This window comes from Ursus americanus, chromosome 26 (assembly GCF_024610735.1).
Source record: "Ursus americanus isolate L20-20 chromosome 26, mUrsAme1.1.p, whole genome shotgun sequence".
In the NCBI taxonomy this organism is placed as follows: domain Eukaryota; kingdom Metazoa; phylum Chordata; class Mammalia; order Carnivora; family Ursidae; genus Ursus; species Ursus americanus.
The window spans coordinates 21,161,299-21,181,095 of NC_142152.1; the positions used below are offsets into that span (position 1 = coordinate 21,161,299).

A 19,797-nucleotide genomic window follows, 5' to 3' on the forward strand; every position below is an offset into this window, starting at 1 on the left:
TACCTAGATTATTAAAATTCAACAGCAATCAACAACTCAGACCAATAAGAAATTTTCTTGGGGAGAAGTATTTTGTCACTGACATTATTTTGACTTGCTGGAGTAAGGTGGTGACACAAAGCAGCTTTTAGTCAGCTTTACTATTGTTCTTAGGTCTGTTCAGATGATGACCCTCTTACTGTTCGCATCCAAGGTGGCCTGTTGCCATTGTCCTGCGGCAGGCACGCCACCAGGCACAGCAGACTCTGTTGCTGACCCAACGGCCATTCGGCCATTCGTGCTTCCTCTTCTCACAGAGGTGTATTCATTGTTTGTCATCGAATACTAATGTACTTGGGGAAAGTGAGCCTCCCCTCAGCTTCCGGGAGTAAATGTATTTGAAACCAATCATGGAGATCCATTTCTCCTCTGACAGTGATTGGTTTGGGGTGAGCATATGACTGGATTCTGGCCAAGAAGATGTGAGGATAAGTCTGCAGAGGTAGGAATGGGGAACTCTTAGGAGAGATTTTTCCTCTGGACTAAAATCAAATCAAAACCAACAAATGAAAAACAAACAAATGATATAAAGATGATTTAAAAAAGAAGACATTTAGATCGACATTTTACCCAACATAAGCACACATAGGCACATACTCCCTGGATTTGGACACAGCTAGGTGAGAAAGGGATTCTGATGCCCCCAGCACCATCCTTCAACTGTGAGGGAACAAGGGGAACAATATGATAAAGATGGCAGACCAACAAGGTGAAACCATCTGCCCCTGGAATTTTATTGTGTGGGATCATAGACCCCTCCTCCTGAAGCCACTGGACTCTCCTGGTGCTTGAAGCCAAAAGTCTCTTAGAGTTAGGGGTGTGCGTGGGGGGCAACAAGTGTCACCCGAGGAAGTAGCTGAGCTCAGTATGAAGAAAACGAGGGGAAGGGAGAACACCATATGTACAGGGCCTCCCGGGTATGGGAGGGGAAGAAAGAAAGGTGAGTGGGGGAGGAGAAGGGTTGGTTAGCTCCAAATGACACCATTGATCTGAACATTTTGGCAACTGAATCAGAACCATAGTGTCTGGGGGGATGGTGATTGGGTGGTTGGGTGGGCAGAGCCCACATGGGCCTTTGTGAGCTGGAGAGTCTGTAACCCGTGTCGGGCCAAGCCATAGGAATCCATCCATCATTGTGCTCATTATGCTTCCTCTCCTCTAACCAAGGAAAGGGGTAATAGCTAAGAAAATAGTTTAAATTGCGAGAAAGTCGGTGGTCCTAAACCATTTGCTAACTGTCTTTATCTCAGCCCCAGTCCCCTGGAAAACAGAGCCTGAGGCAAGCATTAAAATGCTGACACTTTATTTGGGAGGTGTAAACCCAGGGATGGTAGAAGGGGGAACTGAGGCAGGGACAGATGCCAAAAAGCGTGACACCATGTGCTGCTATGCTGGCCGCCATTTCCTACCCAGCCTCAAAGACACTTAGCAGGTTGCTTGGCATGCGTGTCTTTTCTAGAACGCTTATACAAAGAAATGACACCATGAAACAGCGCACAGAGGGCAAAAAGGGGGAGAAATTCAGAGAGCTACCCTCCTGCCCTTCTGGGGTGTATTATGTGGCCCCGTAGTGAGCCAGGTCTCATGTACTGGAAGTAGAGGGGGGACAGGCTGAGTGGGCTGCTGACCAAGAGAGAGGAAGGGAGGTGGTCAGAGGGAATGGAGACAGTCTTACAGAGAGAGAGAGAGAGGGAGTGTGTGTGTGTGTGTGTGTGTGAGAGAGAGAGAGAGACAGACAGACAGAGACAGAGACATGGTGCCTGGTCCCAAGCCTTTGTCCTGCACACAGGGACAACCCATCCCTCCTCATCCTGCGCCTGTCCCTCTCCTTGTGGGGCTCAGACACCTGCAAGAGGCCTTTGACACCTTTTCCAGCCCTCTCCAAGTCCTTTCCATATCACCTTTCCAGTCTGCCTTCGAAGCAAGTCCCTCAGGGCTGAGCATAAAATTCCATCTGTGCTTTTAGTAAGGGAGAGTAAAGAGGAATTATTGCTGTTCCTTGCTCGGCTGGGTTTTGTAGAATTACCCCAAAGCAGTGTTTGTCATGCCATTGAGCTGGAGGCCCAAGCTTAATGTGCTATCTGTTCTGACCCCAGATGTCTCTCTGCATCGCTGCCCTCCCACCAGCTCTCCTGCAGGCCAGCTCGCTCTAGGGTCACCGCTGACAAGTGTGTTACTGGTGTTTATCCATATTAAATCTTGTATTGTTGACTGCTTTTCCCCCACCCCTGTAAACTATCTCTGGTTCTTCTGCAGTTTCCCTTCTTGCCTTGTCTTGTCCTTCTTGGGGAAGCAAACCCTCCTAGTCAGGGATTCTACTGAAGCTTCGCATTCCCAACTGTTGATGAAGAATAAAGATGTCAGAGATGGTTCTGCAATGAAGCTCGAGCCTTCATCTGGAATTGGCACTGACCCGTTCGTAATTACGCCGTTCAGAGCTGTGGGGAGTTCACCAATGGGGACTGGTTTCATTACAATATACATTTGCGAGGGTAGTGGTCGGGCAGCACTTTGCTCATATAAGAACACAGGTAAAAGCTATCATCTCAATCATGTTTTATATAGGGAGAGCACTTCACAGTTTATAAACCATGTACATTTGATTTTTTTCTCAAACCTAAAAGCATTTGCTGTTTTTCCCCCTCTCCATAGAGCATTTTATTAGAGCAAAATAAAATGCATTTTATTCTGAAAAAATAATGAAATCAGAAGCTGCACCTTAATTGAGCCATTAGAAAATGAAAACACATTTGAATGTTCCCAGTTTCGAATTTGGTGTCATTAATGCTGGGGTGACAAGCTTAGCCAACATGTTTCTTTGTTCCCACTTAATAATACCCCTTGACATGTGTGTGGTACTTTAGAATTAATTTTCCAAAAGTTTCATGTATTTTATGATTTCTCTAAGATAATTATTTTTGAGAATAGAAATGTACATGGAAGCATAATTTATGCGTTGCAAACTGTTCATTCTTTCTGTGGCCCGTGTTGACCATGAGAGGTTTTTACAGTTAAAACTACCAACAACCACAGAAGGTGTCCTTTTCCCGATGATGAGACCCTAGAAACAAACTGTGTGTCTCACTATTCAAAACCAACTCTCTTTAAGTCAAGCAGAGAAAGACAACTATCATATGATTTCTCTCATCTATGGAACATAAGAACTAGGATGATCAGTAGGGGAAGAAAGGGATAAAGAAAGGGGGGGTAATCAGAAGGGGGAATGAAACATGAGAGACTATGGACTATGAGAAACAAACTGAGGACTTCAGAGGGGAGGGGGGTGGGGGAATGGGATAGACCGGTGATGGGTAGTAAGGAGGGCACGTATTGCACGGTGCACTGGGTGTTATACGCAAACTAATGAATCATCGAGCCTTACATCGGAAACCGGGGATGTACTGTATGGTGACTAACATAATATAATAAAAAATCATAAAAAAAAATAAAAATAAAAAATAAAGAATGTGAACCTGAAAAAAAAAAAAAAAAAAAAAAACCAACTCTCTTGGTTATACTTACACTGATGCAAAAGTCACTTGAAATTGGTTAATAAATTAATATATGACACAGACGAAAATAAGGTCAAAGTTCTTTGTTATAAGAAAAAAACCCCACATGTGCTGTAATGGAAAATATTTAATTAGATCATTCATTCAATCAATAGTTAGTTATTCAATGCCTCTTAAGTCCCAGGTACTATCAAGACGTATTCTGCCCCCCACCCCTCCTCCTCCTCCTCCTCCTCCTTTTTTCCCCCCAGAAATTTGGCAGGGGACAAAGTTTTACATTCCTCATGTGTTCCTATTCCCCTGCCGATCAGGAGGGAAAAAGATCTTTGTTTCTTTGGAGAGACCTATCTCACCTTTCTCATCTCCCCACCTTGCCTGTTCACTCAGTCGCCATCTTGCATGGGACCTGCAGGAAGAAGGAATCTTTCTGGTAGACAGAGAACTTTAATATACTATTCAGCTGTGTTAGTGACAATGGGATCTTGAGGCTCAGGGGGGAAAAAATGAATACAGGAGCTTCAAAATATCTGGAAGCTATTCCCAGACCCCCAGTAGGGATTTCTGGTCATGAAATGGATGGTGGTGGTGGGAGGAAACCCAAGCATTTACTCGCTCAAGACACCTCTTCATACTTCATCTTTGGTGTCATGGAGGCAGATGTACACGAGCCTTCTTGCCCCAATAATGGGCCATTACAGCTTCAGGAAAAGCCATCATGTTTCCGCAGCATTTATCTGTCAGCAGGAGACTATTATGGGAGCACAAACTCACATTGTATTAACGTTATCAGTTAATTATGATCCTTGGGACATGTGCCAGCCAATGGGCTGACAGTCTGCTGACCACCACTCCGGAATATAACCCCATACCCCAAATTCAAGCATGTGAGAAGAGAGGGGGCCCAAAGAGGTGTGTGGCTGGGGGCATTTTCCCTGGCCAGGAGTCCATGGAGCCCTGGGCTGACTAGTACTGTCCCCAGAGGCTCACAGGTTAGGCTCACTGTCTAGGCCAGACCCACCTGAGTCACCGTGGACGGTCAATGGATGCACTTCCTGGACTGGCCTCCCCCAGCCCTTACTCTGGGGTGGATCGGAATCAAGCTTGGATTGTGACTCAGACAGTTCCACGGAGACACCTTCTCCTTCCCGGGCCGGTGGTAAGAAGTGGCTACGTACTTGTGTGTTTCCCAAGGCAGCACCTTGCCTGGAAACGTGGGTTCAGGGAACACGAGGGTGAGGGACAGGGGCAGTGTCACCCAACAATCAATGTCCCATGTTCACCGCACTTGGGGAGTGTGTGGCCGACTCCCCAAAAATTCTTGTTGGTTCTTATCCTTTAGTGATGAAGCCATCAGGTCCTCTGCTGCCCCGGGGGCCCATGCTGAGCTCACCAGCTCCTGCTAGGTGACCTTGCCTAAAAGATGGGAAAAGCCTTCTCTTGTTGTGGTCCCAGAGCAGCACAGCACAGGGAGGCGATTCAAGAATCCGAGAGACACTGCTTGCTGCTGCCTTGTGCGTGTAGAAATGACTAGTGTCAGGGGAGGCTGCCACAAGAGAGGGAAGGTCCACACCAAGCCTAGGTTCTGCTAAAGGTGAAGAGTGTCACCAGGCCTGTGGCAAGGGGTGCTCTGTGGGGGTCAGCTGCAGATATCACGGCAAGGCCACTTCGGTGGCCCTTGAGGTCCAGGTGCAGGCACTGGGACAGCCCATTTTAAGGCCTTAGCCAGACTGGGATGGGAAAGAATGGGTGGTCCGTGTGGATCCATGTTCAGCTATCCAAGCCACACCTGGTAGATTTTGTAGCTGGGGAAACACAGGTTTGAGGAACAGAGTGGGCCAGGCTGTGTCTGGGTATGTTTTCCTCCTTATCTGCCAGCTGGAGCATTTCTCATGGCAGGACAGCAGGAGAGGAAATTGGTGTCCACCAATCAGCGCTTCCTTTTTCTCCCAGGAAACCATGTGGGGAAGGGTGTGGACACAGCAGCCTGGTCCCCACCAGGTGGAAGTGTGTGTGGAGGGTGTTGTCAATGGCACTGTTCTGGTTCGGCTTCATATTCCTTAGCAAAGAGCTTGAACTTGAGGGAAGAATAGGGAGGGAAAGTGAAAAGACAATTGTACAAAGGTTTAGGAGTTGAGTAAGTAGAAATCCAGGCACCAAAGATGGCATGCTTTGCCAATTTTTCACCATGTGACCTTGTGTAGGTCACTTCTCCATACAGGGAAATTTATAAGTTTCCTTATCTGTAAAGTCCAATGATGGTTCTAAATGATTCTTCAAGCCCCTCCCAGCTGTAAGGTTTTGTAAATGTAATAACTGTCCATTTAAAGGAGTTTGTAATAGAACAAAGTGAGCTGCTGTCCCCTTACACCATCCACAATGACTGTCCCAGTCCCCTTTGGCTGACGTGCCCATGTGGGTCTGCCAGTATTGGGACACATGGGGTGGGTGGCATAGAGCGTGGGGCTGGGGGGGGGGATTACGAATAGCACCTGTTCTCGGTGAGCCGTGCAAGTATGAAGTAACTGGCAGGGTTGAAGGAACCGAAGAGCCCGCCCACTCATTCTACTTCCACCCTCCCCCCAATCCCCCCCCACCCAATCTTTGTGTTCTGGAGAAGAGAGACCTTAGTAAGGTCACGCGGAGATGTCAGGAGCAGATCCTGGAGCCTTCTGCACTCCAGATGGCAATGCTATCTCTCAAGCTAGAGGCATGGGACCTGCCCCTGGCTTTGGGAAGGAACCCCAACCTCTGAGCTGGATGAGGACAGAGTGGAGCAAGACTGGTCTCATGAACAGTGTGGGGACCCCCCCTCCCCAGAGTTTGCCTGGAGAACCAGAGGAAAAGCTGACCCCTCCAGGCTGGATCAGGTCACCGGGGTCCACTTGTTGGCTGCCCCCCTTCTCCCCTGCGGCAGGGTCTACACGCTCTCTTGCTAGGGAGGGAAAGAGAAAGCACTCTGCACCAAGGGCTGTATGTGAGGAGAGGCTGGACAAGTGCCTCTGAGGACAGGCAGGCAGGTCTCAAGGATCTCATTCCCTCCCTGGAGGGCAATCAGCTAGTCCCCAGAGACAGCCCCTCAGTTACCTTCCCCCTCCTGCCTCGGATGCAGTGAGTGTGTGTGAGCTGCAGCCTAGCTTTTTCACCAACAAAACCTCTGATTTTCCCTCATTTGCCCCCAGTGGCTTTGAATCCACTGCCCCAGGGGCTGTGAAGTTGTCTTTCTTTTCATGTTCTATCAAGTGTGCTCCGTCTCCAGTTAAAAATGGTGCACCCACCAGAGCAAGGAGCCACTGACCCCATGCCACCTACCCCCTTCTGGGGCAGCCAGCCTGTCCCGCAGCAGGCCCTACCACCCCACCCCAAATGGCCACGCTTCTATTCATTCAACAAAATATTTATCAAGCAACTGCCCTGTACCGGGCACCATTGAGCACTGGGGAAACTCCGGGAGACGGTCAAGGTCCCTACCCTCATAGGGCTTATAAGCTAGTGGGGGATGGGTATTACTCGTACCAATACATACGTAATTGCAACCTGACTAGCAGAAGGTTCTGGTGCCGTCCAGAAGGCGGGGCGTTTTAGGTAGCAGGTACAAAGACTGAGGGCAGTATGGCATGGGCTGAGGGCTGAGGAGGGGTGCAGAGGGACACACCAGAGCCTCTCCTGTGAGGCCTTCCTTGGGGACCTCTTTCCCAATTGGGACAAGGGTGCACTTTCTAAAGCGCTCCGGGGCTGCTGGGCGCTTGGAGAAGGGATCTCAGGGGGCCCAGACAGGATACAGAGAAACCAGTCACTGAGGTCTTGGCAGGGGGTGGTGGTGGTATAGAGGCCATGGTTAAGGAAAGGGTCTCCACACCCTGCTTCCGCCTCTTATACAACCAAGTACCTATGTGATTAAAAAAAAAAAAAAAATCCGGGGCTGCTGGGGGTTCTGCTGACAGAGCAGACATCTTCATCCATCTCTCTGTGAGATGCCTGCCTGAGCCCCGAGCCCGGAGAATCCCATGCGTTCCCCCACTTCAGCACATATGAAAAATCTCAGCTCTATTTCCCAGCCTGCACGCGCTTACATTTATCCAAGTCAAGGATCATCTGTGGTCCTGCTGCCCGCTCCCCAGCCCCTCCTGGGGTTTCTCACCAACCTCCCTGCTTTTATTCCTGAAGTGCTTGAATACTGCCTGCAGTTACACTCCATTTAGACCTTATTTTGATGATAAAATTATGTCTTCCCCCCTACTGCTCATTGTCTTCTGTAGACAGTAAGAGAATAAGGTGGTGGTCTCTCCTGAGGGCTTCCCCCCCCCCCCCCGTTTTAAATAATTCTATACCTATCCCCTCCCCACACTCATTTGAACCATCAAATTATTATCCCTGTGGCTGGCACATCTCAAAAGATGAAAAGCCCCAGAAGAAGGATTGGGGCATAACTTATAGCTTGTTTTGGTACAGTGGCAGCCCATAATATTCCGGTTCCTGGAGGGAGCAGCAGGCAGGGACGCAGGTGTGTTCGTAGCTGGGGATTCAGGTGTGTATGCTGAAGAGTCTGCTTGCCGGCCTCGAAGTTGGTGGTTTTAACCACAGTTGTATTTTCCTAAGCAGACAGGGATTTATTTGCTCTTGTCTGTGTCCTCGGTACATTTCTGAGCATTGCCAATGAAGAGCATCATTTCATACGACCAGAGAGCGTTTTATAGATGCATACCCCGCATCTAGCCGTATGAGCTGTTCGGAACCAGCTGGCCCAGGTGCTGAGCTGGGAAGGGAATCGGCTTGTCTCCTGCTCTCTCCGGCTGTGCCTCACCTGCCCACCTGACCCTCTGCACTTCTGTGCCCCCAACACAGGGCTTGAGGCTGTGAATTTCTAAGGCCCTGGCCTCCACTGGGTGAGAGAGTGGAGCCACGTGACTCATTTCAATTTGTAAAACAGACCCATTCTAAAAGGCTGAGAGAGAGGTGAGTTTGCTGGGCCTGCCAGTCAAAGGACAGGATGCGGCTGTGTGTGTGGGGGTACGTAAACAGCACATCTGTCAACCCCCCAGTCCCACTAGCCGGTGGGACAATTTTTTTTCTTTAATGGTGAGAGGACAGGCCTTGCGGCTCTACAGCTAGGTCCTCTTACTCCTCAGGAGGTGGGGACCTCGCCTGAGCGTCTGATTCCATTGAAGTCTCTCAGGCTCACCCCCCTCCCCCCACCCCAGCTCGATTCTGTCACTTTAAGTCCAGCCCCTGAGAGATAGCCAATAGGAGCCAAACCATACATCAGTCTCCCAGCCTTAAAGCTACAGTAGGGTTAGTGGGCTCCAAGTCTCTGGTGCCCGAGCCTCCTCCACGGCTTCCCATCCCCTCTGCCCGCTGGAGTGTGTGCATGAGTGGGAGCGCTGGGCTGTGCGCGCACGGCTCTCTGCCTCCCTCTCGCCCCGCCGCGCCGCTTCCTCCCACTCTGCCTTCTCCTGCTCACTGTGCCCCTGCCCGGACTCGCACCTCGCCTGTGCCCTTCACTCGCTCTTCCGCGTGATTTCCCCGCCGCCTTTCTCTACCAACTGGGAATGCTAAAACGGGACTGATGGACGTGTCCGAACTCTGCATCCCGGACCCCCTCGGCTACCACAACCAGTAGGTGCTCTCTTTCTCGGTCGGTCGGTCTGTCTGCCCTTCTACCTGTCCCGCTGTTTCTGTCCTGGGTGTCGCAGTTCTCCTTTGAGGCATTTTTGAAGCGGCAGGAACCCCGGGGGCGCTTGGGGGAAGTCGGAGGGGGAAAGCAGCACACTTCCTGGGTTTCCTTCTGGGGGGGTGTAAACCCTCCTCTAACTTTTCCCGCACCCCCTTTTACAAACCCTCACTTTTAGGTAAGAGCAGCGTCTTCTCGTTCACCTTTTCTTTCTGATCTTCCCCGCGGCGAGAAAATATTTGAGTTTCTGTGGAATAGGGAGGAGCTAGCCCAGAACAGGTGCGGGAATGTCGCAAGGATGTCCTGTCCCGTCCGAGAAAGCCCCCCCGTGGGCCCTTTGACTTTAATATTTCCATACTGGGGACCAAAAATGATCCCGGCAAGGGGGCGAAATCGAACGTGCCGCGCGGGTTCGGAAACTGCAGGCGGCCAGCGCTGCCTCGCCCCGCGGTTCCGGTGGGGCGCCCCGAGGGCGCGCACGCGGCGCGGTGGACCCGGGGCGCCCCAGCTGCGCGGGCGGCGCGGACCGGGGCGCAGTGCGCTCCGCACGCCCTGCGAGGGGAGCCCGCATCCCGCTAGGGGCGGGGACAGCCGGTCCGGTGCTGCGGCAGAGGCAAAGTTGTTTCGCGGCTTTGGGGGAGGCTGCGTGGGGCGGAACTGACGGGCGTGATTTCCGTGCCCCGGGGCACCTTCGCGCTCGCCTCTCAGGAACCTGGGGTTGTCCGAGCGGCGTGGGCGGCGGCGGGGGCTGCGGGACCCTACTCCCAGGCACCGCGGGCCCCGGGTTTGGGCGGCGCGCCCGGCGCGCAGAGTGGGAAAGTGGAGAACCGATCCCTCGAACGGCCTGTCCAGCTCCGGGTTCTCCGGGGTCCTGCTCTGGCCACCCGCGGTTTCCCTCCAAGGGCCCTCCGCGCCCGTTGCCCCACCTGCTCCGCGTCCCGCCGCGCTCGGGGCTGGTGTCCCGGCGTCTGCGTGCGGGTGCGCCCAGGTCGGTCCCTTGGAAGGCTTAAAAGAATAATAAAATGGAAACTCTAGGTTCTCGCGGACCTGCTTAACTTCGTGCTCTTCTTCTTTTTATTTTATTTTTTTCTGAAGCAAACTAAACTACCAAAGTCAGCGCTGGCTCCACCATCCTTTCATTTTTGTACCCCACCCCCAAGGATCCACGACATCCCTGAAATAAATACTCTGGATACTGTGGGGTTCCAGGAAGTGTGCTTAAACCCCTCCTCGCTGCCCAGACTGCCTCCACCCCGGTGGACCACGCGGGAGACAGGAGGCAACTTCACAGCAGCGTCTCCTGTCGATGACCAGACTGTCCCAGTCTCCACACGGACCTTTTTAGGTTTTGGTTTTAGGATTTCCCGGGGCAGAGGGTCCTTTAGGTGCCGCCAGAGTGTCGGAAGAAGGAGATGAGTTGGGATGGGCGATAAGGGGAGGCTTTAATTATAATGGATTCAGATGGCCATCAGCCTGGAAAGTGTCTTTTCGTTCTCTTTAAAGGTTACAGGATCCTAGCTTGTGTGGCTGGTGGGGGTGGGGATGGGGTAGTTCCTACCAGGCTCTCTCCCAAAGCCTAAGTGAGAGCCGCCAAAGAAGCCTCCGGGTGGGTGGGGCAACGAACAATGTTTGGTGCTTGTGGGACATTTCCTCACATAAAATTACCAAGTACGACAAATATTGGATATTTAAATTATTTAGGTTCCCTCTCTTCAGAGGTGACTTCTTTGGCTAAGCTCGAAATATCTATGTATTTGTCGCTGGCTCAAGTCACAGCCAATAAATATGAAAATTCGTATGGGGGAAGTACATCCGTTCATGATGTTGACCAGAAAAGCAAGGAGAGATGGAGGATTTAGCAGCTGGGTAATCCATCGAGGTGACAGCCACCCTGACTTGAGTTTGGGGAGAAATATGGGCAAAGAGGGAATGTCAGGGAAGCAGTGGAAAGGGGACTGAGAGAGTCGAGGTCCCGGGTGTCTGGGAAGGGTCTGAAGCGGAAATCATTTATGAAGTAAGCCTGACAGTGGTTTGGATTCTCTAGCCTCCCTGATTTCTTTGCAAAGAATTCACTTCTCCACGGGGCACAGGAAAAGCCAGAAATATACCTGCCAACTCTACTGAGGAACTAAGCATCCCTGTGAGATACCATTTCTCAAAGCGCAGGCAGGACCTGCTGGGCGGGCGGCAGCCCCTAGCCTTGGGGGAGCTGGTCCCATGTAGAGACCTGCGCCTCTGCCGGAGGGTTTGCATCTTCTGTGCTGCAGGGGCACAGAATTTCCAAGGGGCGGCGGGGGTTTGCATCTGCTGTGGTGCAGGGGCCCAAATTTCGGAGGTCAGAGGCTGGAGTGTGGGGGAGGCATCTTTCTGACCTCACCCCCCAAGGCTTCCTGACAAGTAGCTTTAGAGCTATTGGTAGCAAAGTAACAAAAGGGGGGTGGGGGGGGCTGCATTCTTTGGTTTGTTGGAAGGACAGTAGGATGAATCTATCTATTACCCATGGTGCTGATGTTTCTCGGGGAACATATGTGTGAGTGGGTTTGTGTGCTCTGTACACACAGTTTCCACCCATGTGGCTTAGTCGACATTCCGGGACTTGAGAAAATCCAAGGGCACAGGGACCATAGTCCAGCCAGAAAGAACTCTCCAGCCCTCCTCTCACTTGCTAACATACAGAGAGCATTTTTTAAAGCTTTAGGTTATTCTCACTTTCCCAGGTGAGAAATTAACACACACGCACGCGCACACGTACATACACTGACACGGATACATCGTACCTTCATACCTTTCTCTCCTTCATTTTCATTTTCCTGTAGCCAGTCCTGTAGGTGACTCCATTACCATTTCTAATCAATATTTTATGTACATATATAATCAGCCAGGGTAGAAGTGAGTGTGCTGGCTTGCACGTGCCTGTGTACAAATGTGTCCCTGACCCGACTGGCTGGCGACCCTCAAGCAAGGGAGCGGGGAGGGGGGGCTGCCTCACCTACCGTCTGATGACCACTTTGCTGTTGTTAAAGAAACAAAGAACAAACTGTCCTGAAGCTAAAATATGTGGGTTCACACGTAGGAAGAAATGCCACATGGTAATTCAGAATCAGTGACCCAGAGAAAAACAAAGGGGAAATTAATTTTTAATGGTACATTTAAAAATAAATCAGAATGAGGACATTAGTCTTGGTTTTCCAAGGGAGGGGCTCTAGGAAATAAACCTTTATGTGCCTGCCACCCTTCTGGAGGTGTGGGCTGCTGTGGAAGAGGATGCGGTGACGGGAGGCTGGACTTGTTCAGAGCCCCAAGGCAATGAGCTAGGAGGAAACAGGTCAGTGTGGAGGGCTCCAGTCCCAGGCAAAGCCCTTTCCAGCTCAGTGAGATCCTGACATCAACTGGAAATTTCCTCTTGGAGCTTATTATTTCCCCAACTCCATTTTAGAGACAATCCTCTATTTTACCAATAATTAGAAACTATGAAAAATGTTTCTTAAAAGAATATATACATATATATGTGTGTGTATGTATATATGTGTGTGTGTATATATATGTGTGTATATGTGTGTGTATATGTGTGTATATGTGTGTGTATATATGTGTGTGTGTATGTGTGTGTATATATGTGTGTGTATATATGTGTGTGTATGTGTGTGTATATGTGTGTGTATATATGTGTGTGTATATATGTGTGTATATATGTGTGTGTGTATATGTGTGTATGTGTGTGTGTATATAGGTGTGTGTGTGTATATATGTGTGTGTGTGTATATGTGTGTGTATGTGTGTGTGTGTGTGTGTGTATATATATGTGTATATATATATATAAACAACCTGGCCCACCAAACAGGAACCTTTTCATTCTATTGTTTTGGAGTAATCAATAAATATTTCATTTAGTCTGAAAGAGGAGGGACAGAGGGGACTTTTGGGGAAAGTGCTGCCAGGGGGGTGGCTGTGATAGAGATTTCTTGGCCCAACCCTGCCTCTCAGGGTGCCTCCGGCTCTCCCTCAGGGGCCCTTGTAATTTTGTCCAACATGTTTCATTTGTGTTCCTGATAACTGGACATTCGGCCAAATGTTCTTTTAAAGGTAATCTAAACTCACAGAAAAAGTTTGTCTCCTTCTTTGGTCCTCAGCAAAATGCCTTGTTTCTTTGGAGCGCTTGGTCCTGGGGAGATCTGCGGGAGTCTAGCAGGCCAGAGGAAGGGGGTGTGTGAGGGAGAGACAGAACGTGTGTGTGTTGGGGTGGGCCGCGGAGTTAGCTGTGTGAACCAGCCAACTCAGGAGAGAATTCAGAAGACAGTCAAGCAGTTACGCAAGACACAGGACGCCTTTGACGCAGTCCTGCAGTGCCCTTCTCTAGAACTTGTCTGCCCAGATGCCTGAAGTGGCTTCCTCAACATGACTGAAATTATTTGTGGTTTGAATTTAAGGGGAAGGAATAGCATGATTTAGACCATAATCTACTCCTTCAAAATGATGTTCAACCCTGAACTCCCGACGCTGATGCCTTCCCACACTGGCCGCCACCATCATCGGTCTCTGTCCGTCCCTCCCCAAGTGAGACCCTCCGAGTGCTCTTCCAGCTTGAGCGGGGGGTGGAGGGGGGTCGGCACAGAAACTGTCACAACCACTCACAACTCCTCTGGGAGATTGTCTGGGGGTCTGGTGGCTCTTGACCTGATGTTCCTGTGGGAGACCCCCGCATGACTTGAGTGCTCAAGCTCTGATGTCCTCCACAGCCACTGTCATTCCTAGAGGGTGTGTGGGCCCACGAGGGGGCACCGAGTGGAGAGTCAACACACCGTGCCAGGAAGCCCTCAGGGGTGCGACTTGGGGATGGGCTGGGACCAGACAAATCTGAGCGTACAGCCCGCCTGTTTGCCCTTGAGGCCATTTGCTGATTTCTAGGGATAATCAAAGGTCTTTTTAGCACCGCAAGTGCTGGTGACCCCTGACTGGGCCTCAACCGTGCTGAGCCTCCCTTTCCCGGTCCCTGTGGCCGCCTCATACCTCCAGGGAGCTGTCATATTCATGGCCATTCCTCAGAGGAAGGGCCCATAGGCTTCTGCTGATCCTGGTGTCCCCTGGCGCGGCTGGGGTGGCCTGGGGGAGGATTACATCCTGGTGGCCCCACGGTTGGTGTGGCCTGGTCCCTGCGGTTGGTGTGGCCTGGTCCCTGCGCAGGGAGGCTGTGGTGTTTATAATTGCAAATGTAATTAGCAGACCAGCTCTGGGGGCCTGGGAAGCTCAACTTCTCTGCACATCACGGTGACCCCTGTGATGACTAGCCAGGCAGATTAACCCTTACCCGGCCAGCCTGTCCCCTGCTTCTGGTGAGGCCGCTGACCTTTTGACTGATAATGGCAGAGCATCTTGGGTAACTGGTGGCAGAGCTGGATCCCTTCCTCAGAGGGGATTTCAGGGCAGTGACTGGGAGAGGTCCGTATTTGGGGGGTTATGTCCTCCCCAGGCCACTGGGCAAGTGATCCTTGCCTCTTGTGACAAGCATGACCCTGTGTGGCAGGCTGCTCTGGAACATTCTCTCCCTCACTTTCCTGGCCATGCTAGAAGGATGTGCTCAGAAGACTTTGGGGCCATGCCGGTTGGTGGCTCTGGGGGCCTTGTGGGAGAAAGCTGGGCTCCAGAGGGGACACATCATAACTCTCAGTGAGCGCTCTTGGAGCTCCGTGGGCAGCGGGGAGGTGAATGCCTGCTGGCTCTCCCTGTCTGCCGGGTATTCCACAGGACTGGGCAGCCACGGCTGGGCCCACTCAGGGCATGCAGGGGGGCAGGCCACAGGGGAGGGCATGGGTTTCAGTTTGGCCCAGAGACCCCCAACCAACTATCTGACAAGAGACCTCGGAAAACCAGACAAGGAAGGAAACACGGAACCACATGGTCTTTTTTTTTTTTTTTTTTTTTGGGCACCTGCCGGTCTAGAGCGCCATTCTGTACTGCTCAGGATTCGAATAGAAAGGATCTTAACACCACCTTTATTTATAAGCAATGGTTTACGGGAGTCTCAGGCTTTTTCCTGTTGCTGTTAATGCCCCACCTGTAGAAGATAGCTCTGAACCCCCAAATATCAAAGGCTACGTCTGTTCCTAGAAGAGCTCCCACTGTGTGCACCTGTGGGAGAGTGTGTTGGGGTGGAATTCCCCTTGAAGATGGGAGTCGCAGGGGGCAAGGGGCTCTGCCGGTGCAACACAGCCCCTGCTGCCTGCCGTACCCCTGCCTGGGCTGAGGTCAGGCTGTGGCCACATTCCAGTGGGGGCTGCCAAGCCTTGGGGTTTTTCCATGGAGCGAAAGAGAACGCCATAGGACCCAAGGGCTGGCTCTCCCTGTAGCTGGAGGAGTTCACTCTTTCTTCAGAGCCTCTCTTCAGTTTTCTGGCCCCGGGTGAGGTGGGCAGACTCCGGAGAGGGTGAAAGGGCAGTGCTGTCCTTCTCGGCAATAACGGAGGGCCACACTCAAAGGAGCATTTGGGCAGCTGTATTCAGGTTCCCAACTTCTCTTCCTGCATTTAGCCATGGACAGTTTAGTCAAACGTTTTCCTAAAACAAGGAAAATCCTACCCGTTAATCTGTCCGGGGGACTTTCAGTATGGAATTGGACAAGGTGAAAAAAAAATCTATTGGCTAAATGTCTTAAATTCAGAGTTATATGCACTTGAGTTAAAATAAACCACCAAACAAAAGTTTTCCTGGGGGGTTAGAGCCATAATCTTTTGTATCCTCATTTTGCTCTGCTTTTGGACGATACACATTTTAGTCCCACAGAAGTTCCTTCCCCTGTCCCCCAAATCTCTCTCTTCTGTTACTTAGGACTTAAAAATATTCTATTCAATACTGTCATTCAGCGTCCCTGGGATTGAGCCTTTTCTGGGAATGGTTTTCTGGATAATGTTATTTTATTTTCAATGTCATTTCATCCAGAGGTCAAAAGGTAGTTAAACAAACCAGTTTCTGGTTTCAAATGTGATCAATTTTCATTTAAAACTATATCCGCGTCCTCTCGTGCCCATGACGGCAGCAGTCGGCCGCACGCCTGGCTGTCGGTGTTGACTGAAACCCTCCGCACTTAAAATTGCACGGATGTGAAGTACCCAATTAGAGTGAAGCTTTTCTACACTAAGTGTTATTTTAACTTGGCTCTTTTTTTTTTTTAATTGCTTGAATTACCTTGAATTCATAAATTATTTTTTGTTGTCTTATTAATTTTTAACATTCCATTACACTTATTTAGATTTACGTTTCGGGTATTTTCACCAGGTTTGTAGTGTTAGAAAGGTACCTGGAAAAGGGGTTTTGAGTCTTGCAGGTCTTTTCATGTGTTCTTGGTTTCCGAAGGGCAAAGAACAAATACAGTGCAGCCCTGTGGGGCAAGGTGAAGGATGCGAAAGCTGATGTTTTAGACGAGAGTTCTCATATACAGTGTAACATTTTCCTTTGTCTTTACTTACCCTTTCCCTCTATCTTCATTACAGTTTGCTCTAGGTTGCCCTTGTCCTTTTTATCCCTCTGTGATTGTGTTTTGGAGGGAGTGTAGGATCTGTGCGTCTGTCTGTCTACCTGCGTGAACGTGTGTACACGTGTGTACGTGCACACGGGAGTGTGTGGGTACGTTCGTGCCGTTTTGAGGTGCTGAACGTGATTAGTCAGGGGACGTCCCAAAGCGGAATGCCTGTTGTCCACCCTGTTCTGATTCGGCCGTCAGTACCTTCATCCACTGTCAGTCCCCTGCTCCCATGTTTTCGGGGACACAGCAAGAAGGGTGAAAGAGCTCCTGTTTACAGGAAGATTCCGGGTTAGTGGTGTCTGTTGCCCGAGGAACAAGACGATAGGGACTGGAGCTATGGGTGAGGATATCAGGAAGCTCTAAACTTTATTCAAAACCAATTTTTATATCTCTCATCTCATCTCACTGCCTAGCGCTTGGAGCTCGAGTTTGGGATCTTAGTGATGCAGAGTGAATGAGCTGGCGTGTGCTTTTGTTTTTGCCTCTGTAATCGATCAGCAGAAAACATTCCCTTTTGATGGTGAAACATCCCCTCAGCACACATGCAGAGTGCGGTATTTATCCCCTCCTTTTCGCCTCACTCTTTGTCATCTGTCTCTTGGGTGTGTTGACATTGTCTACCTAAGCAGTCAAGCTAACAAGCTTTGCCAGAAAGAACACCGCTTTTACAGAAATAATAGCAATAATGCGATGGTTGCAATAATTATGACAACGGTAATAACAGCTTGCAGCTTTTTCTTCCCCAAAAGCGCAAAGCAATTCTCATAACCGGTTTTCTCATAGTAACCGGGTGAGGGTGGCTGTGTCTTGCCCCCCCTCCGAACATAAATGTTTTGCTGCAAACAAAAATATGCGAAGGCTTCAGGTTTGCTTGTCTACATTCATTCTGGAGCTAAAACTGCCTGGTCTCTGAAATCTGAGCAGACGGGTAGAAGAGAATACGGTGTTAGGCACACAGCCCCCCTGAGAAATGCTGGGTGTGTTGCCTTTGAACTGGGAAGGGAGAAATGCTGCTTGTAAGGGATGGTGTGTCAGGTCTGACCCCTCTGCCACTAGCTTCCGAGCTGCATGCCATGCTCTGCTTCTCGGTCCCCCCACCTTCCTCGGCTCTTCTGGCAACCACCTCAGGAGAGGTTTTAGACCAAAGGCACACAGAGGACAAGGGGGTTTATGGCTTGGTGCATGCAAATAAATGGGAAAAGAACCGTGTGGAGAGAGGCAGAGTCACCTCGTCACCCTTGATCGCCTTCCTGGCCATTCAGCTTCTCCCAGGCTGTCGTTCCCTGCTCCTGGGCACCTCAACCTGCCCTCTGGAGGCAGAGATTAGAGGGAGGGCACCAGGGAACTGACCTGCTGGATCCCAGTGACCCCTCTTGTGACTCCTCATGCTGAACTCCCAGACCGGACCGGCCCCTCTGCACACCCTGCTCATCTGTGCATTACTTTTGAAATAGACGCTGCCTTTGTTACCTTCCCTCGCATTCCTTTTTTTTTTTTTTTTTTTTGGTATGTGTGCCTTGGAAATAGGCAGCCTAATACACCAACCTAATGTAATAGGGAGGGCCTAATAAACCAGGGTCCCACGGCTGGCTCCATTTTTTTTTTTTACTTTAATATTCTTACTCGTATTCTTACTCAATTTTTTTTTTCTCCAAAAACAAAACAAAACAAACCCAAAGCTCAGGGCTTTGGGTTATTAATTGATTATTAACTGATTCAACAAACAAAACATCCTACCCCCAAGGAATCCCAGCAAGAGTCTGGCTGTGCCACTCAGGTCAAGAGCTGCCTTCTCCCCTCAATCGGTGAGAAACGTTATAGCTTCAATTCCCTTGTTGGACCCTGCGTAAAAAATTAATTCATGAATAATAAAAACCAATCAGTCTTGTTGAGTTTAAGAAGGATTAGGAGAAAGGGTGTTTTTTCTTACAGAGAACATTTGGAATGTGCGTGTCATTGTCACCGAGTGTTCGGAGTAGCTTGAGCGTGCCTTTCTTCACAGCAAATGAGCTACTTATTATCCCGAGGTGTAGCACATCTTTCTCAGCTGTAAGGCCAGCTTGCTGAAGAATATTATGGGTTTCCCACCCACTTCTCTCCCACAATCCCATACCCCAAACCCATGATAATTCATTGAAATTAAGCCAGTTTCCTGTGTCAGTGGCACATAACCAAATAGCAACAGAACTGGCGTTGCATTATGAAGAGGCTGGTTTGTTAATGCAATGGAGTCCTTCTTGCTTTCCCTCCCCTTCCTTTCCCTAGGAAGTAATTGACCAGAAATTTACATGCCTTTGCAAGAACTACAGAAATTAGACTTGTAGATACTCTTTTTAGTTTCCATTAATAGTATCTACCTCCCAGGGTTGTTGTGAAGATTAAACAGAGGTAATTCACAAGTGTTGGAAACGTTGTGGGTGTACATTAAATGTTCCATGTTCCTATTAATTTTTTGATGTCATCTTTCGGAAGTTACTTTTCATTCCTTTGACATAACCTCCCAATGATAGCCCTCCTCAGCAGTGAGATTGGGGTGCTTGAACTGATTACTTCCTTTAATGCGATCAGTGTGGCTTGGGTTTCCATATGTAACACAAGGGGATTGGAGAGGGAATTATGATATGGGGCTGGGATGATGAATAGGAAATATTCTCTGAATGAATCTCTGTATCCTCCGACTCATGGGTAGAGTTACCCAATAAAGTACAGGACACCCAGTTAAATTTGGATTTTTAGATAAACAACAAATAATTTTTTAGTCTAAGTGTGGCCCATGCAGTATTTGCTAAATCTGGCAACCCCACCCATGGGTGTTTTCCTTAAATTGATCTGATTAAGAAATACATCTCCCTTATTTTTTTCCGCTTTTGCCAAAGCCCAAGAGAGCAATTATGTGTTTAGTTTTTTCAATTGTTTTTTAAATGACTATCTTTAACTTTTTGCCCATATTAACTTGTTAAGTTGGCCACATCCTTAGAAGTTAGTGAGTACAAGCTATTTCCGTCATCTGGCTATATTGAGAGAGCTGCAGTTAGGTAAGTACATCAGCCGAATGAGGTCTCC

At 49.6% G+C, this 19,797-nt stretch overlaps 1 protein-coding gene across 2 annotated transcripts in view; it reads left to right on the forward strand.

Annotated features, from left to right (window-relative positions):
* Positions 1-19,797, forward strand: part of ESRRB (estrogen related receptor beta) — a 169,120-nt gene that overhangs the window by 53,400 nt on the left and 95,923 nt on the right. Inside the window, exon 1 of one of the 2 annotated variants that reach the window (XM_045807756.2) lies at positions 6,012-9,164. The exons of the other annotated variant lie outside the window; for it this stretch is intronic. Within the exon in view, the coding sequence (XP_045663712.2) occupies positions 9,115-9,164 (50 nt within the window). The 5' untranslated portion in view covers positions 6,012-9,114. Of the gene's footprint in view, positions 1-6,011; positions 9,165-19,797 lie in introns of those variants that run through there. 2 annotated transcript variants of the gene reach the window in all.